At 40.2% G+C, this 11,613-nt stretch overlaps 1 protein-coding gene and 1 pseudogene across 2 annotated transcripts in view; one reads left to right on the top strand and one right to left on the bottom strand.

Annotated features, from left to right (window-relative positions):
- VSNL1 (visinin-like 1) overlaps positions 1-5,374 on the top strand; it is a 114,532-nt gene extending 109,158 nt beyond the window's left edge. For both annotated transcript variants that reach the window (XM_006880662.1, XM_006880661.1), the window contains one exon: positions 5,177-5,374. In XM_006880662.1, the coding sequence (XP_006880724.1) occupies positions 5,177-5,374 (198 nt within the window). The remainder of the gene's footprint in view (positions 1-5,176) is intronic.
- A 5,190-nt stretch (positions 5,375-10,564) lies between these two features.
- On the bottom strand, positions 10,565-11,330 carry LOC102847647 (annotated as a pseudogene).
- Positions 11,331-11,613: the final 283 nt, after the last annotated feature.

The raw sequence follows: 11,613 nt of genomic DNA, 5'->3' as shown, positions 1-11,613 counted from the left end.
TCTTCTGACATCCATTTTGGTCTTTTCTTCCTCTTCTGTCTTTGCAATGACTGTTTGCACTCTTCCTGGATAGAATAAGAATTGATGCCTTTGAGTTGTGGTGCTGAAGAAAATTGTTGAGCATACTGTGGAGTGCCAGGAGAACAAACAGGTCTCTCCTAGAGAGGATGAAATCAGGAGGCAAGGATTTTGAGGCTCAATCTCACATACTTTGAGTATATGGCCAGGAGTGACCAGTCCTTGGAGAGGGACATCATGGTTGGAAGGGTAGAGGGATTGGGCAGGACAGGAAGATCCAGGATACGATGGACTGATGCAATGACTGAAGAAATGGGATTAGGTCTGTCAGAGATGATGAGATTGGTCCAGGACAGGCAAGGTTTCAGAGCTGTTGTACCTAGGGTTGTTATGAATTGCTGGCAACTCAATGACACATAACAACAACATGGAAGCAGGGAGCTCTGGTGGCCTAGTGGCAAGAAGCTAAACTGCAATCAAAGGCAAGTGGCTAGAATCTGTCAGCTGCTCCATGGAGAATAGGCAGAGTCCTCCTGTGAGATTAAATGCCCCTGCAAACCCACTGGAGGTTTAGCTATGGGTCGATTCCGACTTGAAGATACACAACAACAAGGAAGCAGAAGTTGGTTTTGGTTGGGTACTTTTAGAGAGTAGGAACAATTCTATGATTGGGTATCTCACACTTACGCAGTCTCAGAATTTGGTCTAGGAGGGCAGACTAGATAGAGGATGGAGCTCTGACTGTTAAACAGTGACTGTTACTCATATCAGTGGGAAGGGCATATTTAATATTTTGTGGTTTAGTGTATTCACACACAATTACAGAACAGCCTTGCATTTTCATTGTTTCATCCTGGTCACAGATGTTCTGTGAAGCTATTTATGCTCACAAGAAGGACATCAAGATACAGCTCTGAGTGTTCACACTAACACCAGGCCTGACAGACAGCACCGGCTCTCTCCTGACCCCCAGCCATTGCTTTTCTCTTCCTTGAGGATAGACCTACAGTTACTCTGTCCCCATCACTTCCAGCTCCCCTCTCCTCTCTCCTTTGAGCAGAATATACTCTAGAGAAGCTTTTATTAGCTGATTTTTAAAGTGGTGATTGACATTTTCCTACTTATGGCAGGTGAACTGTTTTTTTTCATTGTCACCTGGACTTTGTGAATGTTACATTACAGGCTCTGTTTTGTGTTGTTTTCATTTTGAGTGCTGAGATTTGATTTTGCAGGCAGTTAAATGCATTTGGCTTGATCTTTTAAAGGCTTTTCTTTAAGCGTGGTTAAGGATCATCTCTAGAGAAGTCTTATTTAAGGATTGTTAGCCCTCTTACAAGGCAGGATCATTCTGGACTCTCTGCAGGGCTTGTGTGTTTAGTGTGGTCGCTCCGTTCTGACTGGTGGGGCTTTGAATGAATCCCAGCCCTATCTGTGCTGGCAATTTCTCAGATACTTAAAATCAATGAAAGCAGGTATCACAGGAGTATAAACAGATGTTTGCAAAGGACTGAACCCTACAGCATTGCAATGCTTAGAAGTCAAGAACATGGTGGGGGGAAACAATAAATGAGACTGATTTAAAAATGCTAATAAGCTAAAAGTTAAAAAAAAAAACACAAACAAACAAAAAACCCAACGCAAAAACATTGAGAATTAGGCTGGTTCTGGAAGGGAAAGACAAATTGTTTCAAGGAGAGAAGGTGGGGAAACATGCAATTATGTGAGCTGCTACTGGTGTTTTTGCTGTTAGTTATCATCAAGTAAATGTGTTCCAACTCCTCTTGTCAATGGACAGCAGAACAAAGCCCTGCTTGATCTGTCATATTTATTTAGAGTGCTTTCCAACCTGAAAGTCTCCTCTTTCACCACTATCTCAGACAATAGTCTTATTTGGGCTTCAAAGCCCATTTTTGCAGAAGTGGATGGAGAGGCATGCTTTCTAGTCTGTCTAAGGCTGGAAGCTCCCCCGAAACCTGTCTACCCTGAATGACCTGACTGGGATTTGCAATAGCAGTAACATAGCTTCTGGCATCATAGCAACACGCAAGCCACCACAGCATGGCAAACTGGCAGGTGGGTGACAGAATACTATTGATGCTGTTAAGTACTGTTGAGTGTTGAGTCAGGACTGACTCCTAGATGACCCTATAGTGGGTTTTCAGAGGCAGTAAATCGAATGGGAGGAGATTGCCCATCTTTCTCCAGTGGAGTAGCTGGTGGATTTGAACCATATGCCTTTGAACTGACAGCACTAAGCCACTAAAAGTAAAAATAGTAGTAATAACTGACAGATTTGGAAACTTGAAAAGTATTGGAATTAAGAACTTGTATAGTTGACTCATTGAGATTTGTTCTTTTGTGACTGAGATATTTCATTCAGCATAATGTCCTCCAGGGTTACCCATTTTGTATAATATTTCATGAGTTCCTTGTTTTTCAATGCAACATAGTAGTTCATTGTGTGAATATACCAGAGCTTCTCTATCCATTCCTTTGTTGATGGGCACTTAGGTTGTTTCCAACTCTTTGCTACTGTGAACAAAGCAGCAATAAACATGGGTGTGCATATATCTACTTAAGTGGTGGTTCTGATTTCTTTAGGGTATATTCCCATAGTGGAATTGCTGGGTCATTTGCAACTTTTTGAGAAAGTGCCATACAGCCTTCCATAGTGGTTGCACCACTTTACACTCCCACCAAGAGTGAATTAGGGTTCCAGTTTCTCCACAACCTCGCCAACATTTGATGTTTGCTGTTCTGTTATACTTTGCTGTTGTTACTGACGTGAGATAATATCTCATAGTTGTTTTGATTTGCGTCTCTCTTAGAGCTAGGGATTTTGAACATTTCTTCATGTGTTTGTTTGCCATCTGAATGTCTTCTTTGGTGAAATGTCTGTTAATATCCTGTGGGGGCAACATTCTTATAGAGAAGATTCAAGAGAATAAGGGTAGGGGCTCTAGAGGTAGTGAGTATACAAAGCTTTTCAAGGCTTATTGTTGTGTTGTTGTTGTTAAGTGCTAACAAGTTGCTTGTGACTCATAGCAATCCTGAGCTGACTTTATTGTCTCTGACACACCTACCCACATTACCCCAGTCACTAAGTTACTCCATCTCACTGATGAGCTTCCTCTCTTGCACTGTCCCTCCACTCCTCCAGGCACCATGTCCCTCTCCAAGGACTGGAAGAGAAAGGGAGCAATTGTCCCACTATGAATATCCGAGGTAATCAGTGAGGTTTTTTTTCATTCCAACTGTTCTGAGTATGCTCAATTTATTGTTCAGAAACTCCTTTATGGCATTTTACATATTTGACCACAGTCTAATCTTTGGCCAAAGACTCAAGAAGACTCCCAATCAGGCTGTTTGAGCTCTTTCTCTACACAGTTTGCTCCTGTCTGTCACTCTGCTCTGCTAATTTTAGCTAACTCAATCTTTCCAAACTTTGGTTTTCGTCTCCTCAAGTCAATGAGAGCTCTGGTAACTTAGAGGTTAGGAATCGTGCTGCCAGCACAAACATTTGTGGTTCAAATCCACCAGCCGCTCTGCCAAAGAAGGATGAGCAATCTCCTCCCATGTAATTAACTGCCTCTGAAAACCCACTGAAAGGTCAGCTATAGGTTGGTTCTGACTCCACGGGACACAACAAAGCCACCATGATCTTCAGGATCACCCTCCCTGTGTTACAGTCAGGAAAGGCCTGCAGGCAGAAAGCTGAGGTGATTCTTCTTCCTCAGGAATCAGAGCTGCACTCCTCCTGTGGCGTCGGAAAACCACTTTCTTTTCATTTTTGTCTAGTCTCCCAGTTTACAAAGAGAAAGCAAGTCCCATACCAGTCAATTCTCCATGATGGGCAGGACGCTGGCTCTCCACCTTCTGGTTTGTGGGACTTGGAGCAACAAAGATTCCATCTTTTCATGAAAAAATAAACATAATAAATACCTACCTCACAAAGCTGTGGTAGTGATAAAATGAGATAGTCTATAAAACACTCAGCATACTTCTTCTCACACAGGAAATACTTAAAAAATGGTCTCAACTGGTTACCAGTTAAGTGGTTAGCCATTTGCATCTCCCAGAGGCTTTGGATATGGTTTACAAGACCCTGTCATTGCATGAGTAACTAGATGAGGGCCAGGATGAGCCTCTGTTGTTCACAATTCTTACTCTAGCTTTATAATTAGTGTGTTTGTATTGCTAGCCATCTTAATAGCTACTGTCTCACTGAAACCCTTTTAATATTACCTTTTAAAGGAGCATGGTGAGAGGGGCAGTTTGGATATACATACTCCATTTGTCCCTTTAACTAAATTCTAGATCTTATATGAAGTCTTTGCTTTTCCTCCAAATACCTTTCTGTATTCTCGGCTAAGTTGGACCCCATCTGCTAGTGCCTACATGATCAGAAATTATAATAGTTTGCTTCTTTTAAAGGTTTTATTGGCTATCATCTGCACCTCAGACCCTTCAGTGTTCAAAATGGAACTCATCCTTTTTTCTTTCCATTAATCTTCATCTAACCTGTGAGCTACTATTTCTACCCACTTCTTCCAGCCAGAAACAAGGGAGTTATTTTAAAAAAAAAAGCCTATATATCATTTGTAACATGACTCAAATACATTTTAGTATGTCACTTTCTTTTTAGAATAATTTTAAGAATGTTTCAAAATAAATTTCAATCTTCAATCTTTTCATCATATCCTAGAACTTGGTGTGATTCATGTTTTCCTCTCTCTACCTCTGTACCTCGTCAATACCTAATGTGACCTAGGTCCTTCTCCCCCCACATACCATGTTCTAGAATGGTTTTGTTTTCTTTTCCATTGATATTTACTTGAAGGGCAGCTATGTGTCAGGCATTGTGCCTAACCACGAAGTTACAGCAGTGAGCCAAACACACATCGTTCCTAGCCTTGTAGAGCACATTTGTTGGGAATGACCAACCAATTATTCTAGTAAAGTGGTCGATGACCTCTGAGGATGAGGCACTATGGGAACTTGCAGTCCAGGAGCTGATGCTTGTCTAGGGAGAGGGAACACCTTCAAGAGATGCATGTATATTGAGGAATGGAGGAGAAAGAGAATACAGTCACATGGAGGGGAAACAAGAGTTCTCTTTCTGACTGGTTTCTGATCATAATGTGTTTTTCCCCCCAAGGCTATCTACAAGATGGTGGGCACTGTGATCATGATGAAAATGAATGAAGATGGTCTCACACCTGAGCAGCGGGTAGACAAGATTTTCAGCAAGATGGATAAGAACAAAGATGACCAGATTACACTGGATGAATTCAAAGAAGCTGCAAAGAGCGACCCTTCCATTGTACTACTTCTGCAGTGTGACATCCAGAAATGAGCTGATGCCAACACTATGGACTCCACAAAAGTCTCAATGTTCCATTCAGTCTGCAGCTACACACACACACACACTTGCTTGGACTACCTATAAATGGACTTGCTTCTTGTGTTTGAAACACTTGTGTGCATGAGAATGTCATTTGCTAATGAATTTTAAAAGCATATGTTATCAAACAAACAAACAAACTGACCTGCCACAATGTGATATGTGTAATATCATTTCATAAGAACCCCTCTTCCTCCAAAGCCTGGGCAGAAATGTGCTGCAAAGAGTTATATGATTTCTTGTTCATGTTTTGCTAATGCTCGTGTCTCTTTGATTACGTAATGTTAGTGGCACTGAGACCCCTACGGTAATGTAAATTATAAGCTGTGTCACCATCCTCCTGTAAAATAGTACTGGACAGTGGGGAAAAGGGGCCCTTGGCTTCTGTGTCTGGTCCACACACAAGAGCTTGTATTATCAGTGAATATAAATGTACATTTGCATGCCTTTTAGGTTTGCCTTAATTCTTACCTCATTTGCATCCTATCAATCTGGAAAGAGCTGTGTTGGATGAATGCAGTATAAAACTTAAAAACACCGCTAAAATGATTCATTAAATATATCTATCTATATATACATATACACAAAGATATTATTTATTGAAAGTAAAAAGTTAAGATGGAAGTGTATTCTGTTTGAATTTTCAAAAGTTCGCAATGTGGTTGCAACTGATATCCCAAATAAATTTATAATATTTGACATTTCCCCCAAATTCGTATTTCTTGCTTTTAAATTGGAAAGAGAGGCTTATGAATATCAAGGCCTTCTTTTAAAATCTTATGAAACCTACTCTTAAACACACACCTTTGGAATTTGAAGGGTAAATGACAACAAAAGGGAATGAAGCCATTTTCCAACTCTAACCTAGCCTTCCAAAGAGGGACAATTAATATGGCAGGTGAAGGTTAAAGAAAACACAAGACTCATGCATCCTTAAAACATGCTTATTATAAGACAGTGAAAAGTTACTTTGGTGCTAACAGCACATTGTGTCCCAGACAACTCCGCGGAAAGTGCATGTAGGAAGCGGAGAAATGCCCCTCCAGAAGTCAGCAGGCAAGACAACTTCATTCAGTCTTTCCAAAGCAAATGTGTACTGGATGTTATTCTTAATGAGGGAACAAAATGGAAATTTTTTTCCCTTAAGGAAATAAAGCAAAAGAAATTCCATCAAGACCTCTAAGGGCAAATTTGCCTTTTCATAGACTGCTCAGGGAACTTCAAACTCTATACAGTGTTGTCCAGGTGAACTTTCTGCCCTGATGGCGATGCTCTTCAGTATCTATACTGATCACTAGCTCCATGGGATGCCTGAGCACTTCAAATGTGCCTAGTGTGAATAAATGAATGGATTATTTAATTTAATGAATTTAAATGTCAATGTTCTATGGAACTAATATTATCAGGTAATAACTAAAATGTCATATATTACGAATTCAAATAGTTTTTATTCTTCCTTTCTCTGTTTTTGGGTCCAGATGAGACCAGAGGCTAATGATTTTATTAATCCATTCAACAAGAAATTGTGACCAAGCAAACTTCTCAACAGCACTTAGGGCACCAGTGGCACCTGAACCCTGAAAGTCAAATTGCGCTCCCAGAGAACACAGGCCAATGTGCTAATAGAATGTCTTGGGGTCCTTAAGCCCTGTGCTTGCTGACTTTGCAAGATGAAAATATCCAAAATGCAGAAAATGGGAAACCAAGCATCAAACGCTGCCTCCCAGTAGTCCGTCACTAAGAGGCTGGGGCGGAAGCATGAACAGGGAAGACTTGAGTCTCCTTAGAATGGCATTTGGCTAATTAGGCTCTGATAATTCATAATAAATGTTCACCGATCATAGGGTTCCAAGAACATTCATGTAAGGGGAAACAGATAGTAAGCAAACACACAGAAATAAATATAAGAATTATAAAGCAAAGCATAGCAAGATGAGAGGGCTGGAAGGTTAGAGGACATAGCAGTGGTAATAGAGTGGCAAGTGACATTTGAGCAAAGGCCTTAGTGATGGGAGGAAGTGTATGATGTTGATGTTCGAGGCATTTTTTGAAAACAAACTCTCTAGCCAACACCTTAGTTCTTTATATAAATAAAATATATATACAGAATTTGGATCAGCCAGTATGGTATGGGTCATCTGGCATGTTAGCCCTCACTGATGGTAGACTGGACGGGTGCAGGGATCTTGGCAAACAATCAGCATTGATTAGTTAATATTAGCATACACATGCCCAATATTTTCACTTCTTGGTCTGTTGTCCCCAAACTGTCACAGAGTGTCATCAAGGACATGCCTCAGGATGTCCATGGAAGTTCTTAGTACTTGAAGTACTAGAAGCAATGGGTTTTTATTAGAGGAATGGGAAAAGAAAAATATGTGTGTGTATCCTGACACATTTGACACAGCTGGAAGCAACACAGCAGCAGGAAGCATATTTTTAAATAGTTCAGTGGGGTGGGGTGGAAGGAACAATGTGACCTATTATATGTTGTTGGTATTGTCAGGTGCCATCGAGTACAACTCCTAGTGACCATATAGTAACAGACCTGAACTCCATCCTATCCTATGCCATCCTCATTATCTCTGACACTTAAGCCCATTGCTGCAGTCACTGTGTCAGCCCACCTCGTTGAGACTCTTCCTCTTTGCTGACCCTCTACCTTTCTAAGCATGATGTCCCTTTCCAAGGAAGAACCTTCCCTAGCAATACGCCCAACCAAAGTATGTGAGATGAAAGTTCACCACCTCGGCCTCTAAGGAGCACTCTGGCTACACCTTTTCCAAGACATACCTGTTTGTTCTCTTGGTGGTTCATTCAGGACCCTTCTCCAGCACAACTCAAAGGTATCAATTCTATCATAATTCATTGTCCATCTCTCAGCTGCACAGCAAGTGACTGAAAAAGAAAAAACACACACCAAGACTTGAATCAGGTGCACCTTAGTCTTCAGGAAAATGCATTCCCGCAGGACAAACAAAAAAAAGACAATAAAAGCAAGCATCACATAATGGTCTCTCAGGGTGGGTGCAAAGAAGAGTGGTCTAATTACTATTGCTCTGAAACAACTTACCCCCAAAATCTAATGCTTTAAAAGAACAGAAGCATTATTCTTTTTCATTGATTCTATGAGACATAACATTTGAGAAGAGCTCACCTGTATGATTTGGGCTTGGGATCTTCCATGACGCTAAAATCGGATGATAGCAAAGTTAAAACAGGAGTCTTGAGTAGCCAGGGTCTGATAAAACATACTGTCTCACATACTTCTTTCTTCTTGCTAAAATGGCTATTACTTGGAAAAGGACGTCATGTTTGCAAAGGAGGTACAGCAAAGGAGAGGAAGACATTCACCCAAGTGGACTGACAAGTGACAAACAGCAATGTGCTTGAGTGTGTCAGAGATTGAGAGAATGGCACAGGATAGCACAGGACAGGACAGGGTTCAGGCCTGTTCTTCATAGGGTCGCTATAAGTCATGCTTGACTTGACGGTGCCCAACAACAATTTCTTTCTTGTAGTCTCAGGGCTTCTGTACATGGACTATTTTGTCCTTCCTCATGGTATGGCAGCTTCAGAGCAGTATTACAACATACATGGTGATGTAAGGTTCCAACACAGACATTCCTGGAACGAAGTTGAAAATGTCATGATTTTTTGTGATCTAAATTAAAAATCATAAATTATCACTTCTCCAGCACTGGTTGTTAACAAGTAAATCATAAGAACTACTCTAATAAAAAGGGAAAATTATTACATCTTTTTTTTTAATTGGACATAGAATACTTTTAATATAATGGGGGGGAAAGAGGAGTATACATTATTAATTAATGTAAAAACTAAATCCTGAAATTTGCATTACCATACAACACATTTTAGAGCTATCAGTTTTTACTACTCTGAGGAACTTGAGGTCTTATTTTGGAAAATGTGAGCGTTAACATTAAAAAATATTTTACAAACTAAAATCTTAAAACTTAAAACCTTCGTTTAAGGGATTTATCAATTTTACTGGTTAAAAAAGACAAAATATTAAATAAAATAACTTGCCCTGTCCTCAGTTCTTTTTCCTCTATAAATTCTCCAAATCACAGTGACAGTAATTTAATGAATATAAAACCTAGCAATTTTCCAAGGTCTTATTTAATGTTGGTTACTTGACTTACTAAGAATATCTTACTTAGAATGAGATATCCCAACTTAGGTATAGGAAAAATTATTTTCCCTAGTATTAAACATATTATTTATTAGACCAGTTTTGGAGGTTTTTTAAAAAATTATTATCATTATTATTATTATTTTTGTGTGTGCACCATCAAATCGGATCTGACTGGTACAGGAGGAGATTGTTCCTCTTCCAGCAGATCATTTGGTGGATTTGAACTGCTCACCTCTGGGATTGCAGTGCAGCTTCTTGTCACTAGGCCACCAGAGCTCACCTTTTTAGACGTTTTTTACAAAAGTAGTTTAAAAAGTTGTTGTTGTGTTGTTGTTATGTGCCGTCGAGTCGCCTGTGACTCATAGCGACCCTATGTATAACAGCCCTAAAACTCTGCCCTATTCTGTGCCCATCTCACCATCTCCGACACACCTGCCTCCATTATTACCCCAGTCACTGAATCAATCCATCTCATCGAGGGTCGGTCTTCCTCTCCTGCGCTGTCCCTCCTCCCTCCCAAGCATGAAGTCCTTCTCCAAGGACTGGTTCCTCCTGTAACATGTCCAAAGTATGTCAGACGAAGCTTTAGAATCCTTGCCTCCAAGGAGCAGCACTGCTTCACCCTCTCGAGAACAAACCTGTTTGCTTTCCTAGCAGTCCAGAACAAAAACCACTCTGCAAACATACAATTTTCTAACAAAATTTTTAAATAAGTAATTTTCACGTAAGGCACTTTCATTCATTTTCAATAGCCTTATAAAAAATTGTCCATCCTATTGTCTTGTAATTAGGTCTTCATAAGTTATACAGTAATAAATGTTACTTCAAGTAAAATTTTATTAACCCAATTTCAGCATTGTTGTCAGGTGTTGCTGAGTCTTCTATGACTCACAGTGACTCTATGAACAACAGATCTTAACCTTGTCTTAAATATCTTTACCTCAGAATGGAATGAAGGGCGGTTATAACTTTGCGAGTTAATCTTAAAGGAAGGTATTTTTGGTTTTTGAGATTTAGAGAATTGATAATGTTTTGTCTTGTTCAAACATCTAGAAATTTTCCAAAGGAAGATTGCTTAAGGCAGTTGGTAAAATGCGCTCTGAGGTGCTCTTGGGTAATATGTTACTGCTTCTAAATTCTTCACCAAGCATGTGGCTTTGATCCATCTTCTAGTTGCACTGCGTTCTTTTTTTTTTTTTAAATTGTTAGATAAATCTTTATTCTTTATTACTTGATTTATTTTTAATTAAAACTTACACAGATTTTGGGTCTTCTGAATTTTTTGTAGGCAAATTTTCATTTTTTAAGCTTGCAATTTCTTTTTCCAGGTTAATGATCCTCTTTTTTTGCCTCCACAGGGCTCCTAAAAGGCGTAACTGTGTTCAAGTAATACTTGCAGAATACTAATATTTGTTTTAGGTGATCTTGCTGAAGTACAAATGCTGGTTTTTTCCAAAAGAGTTCTTGTTTTGAGTTTCATAGTATTTATATGGGTACAAAAGTAAAAAAAAAAAAAATGGTGAGCACAGCATCCATTTTAAGTCGTCGAGTTTGCCTTGTTAGGTCAAAACAGGAGGCTTCAAAATGCTTTGAACAAAGAAAAGTTTGTTTTCCTGGCACAAAGCTTTTGCGTCTAACCAGGTGAACCCAGTCTTTCCTTCTTTTAGGACACAAGGGATACTTGCGGAAGCCGATGTTAATGTGCGTGCTGTAGGGGGCAGCACCTGCAGAAGCCGATGTTAATGGATGTTAACGTGCGGGCTGTAGGGGGCAGCACCTGCACATGCCGATGTTAATGGATGCTAATGTGAGGGCTGTAAGGGGGCAGCACCTGCACAAGCCGATGTTAATGTGCATGCTCTAGGGGACAACGCCTGCGCCCAATGTTAGTGTGCGGGCTGTAGGGGGCAGCACAGCCGCAAGTCTCCCTCTCCCCCTCGTTAGGCTAGGCGTTGTCTTAAGCCTGTGTTAATGCGTTGGCGGCTGTGTTTCTGAGGGGAGTGGCTGGGAAGTGAAGCCTAGTTTGGGTCCA

Source organism: Elephantulus edwardii, unplaced genomic scaffold, assembly GCF_000299155.1.
Source record: "Elephantulus edwardii isolate Elephantulus edwardi_28Jun2011 unplaced genomic scaffold, EleEdw1.0 scaffold00009, whole genome shotgun sequence".
Taxonomy (NCBI): domain Eukaryota; kingdom Metazoa; phylum Chordata; class Mammalia; order Macroscelidea; family Macroscelididae; genus Elephantulus; species Elephantulus edwardii.
The sequence above is the reverse complement of the archived record's forward strand: the minus strand, read 5'-3'. Positions and strand labels throughout refer to the sequence as shown.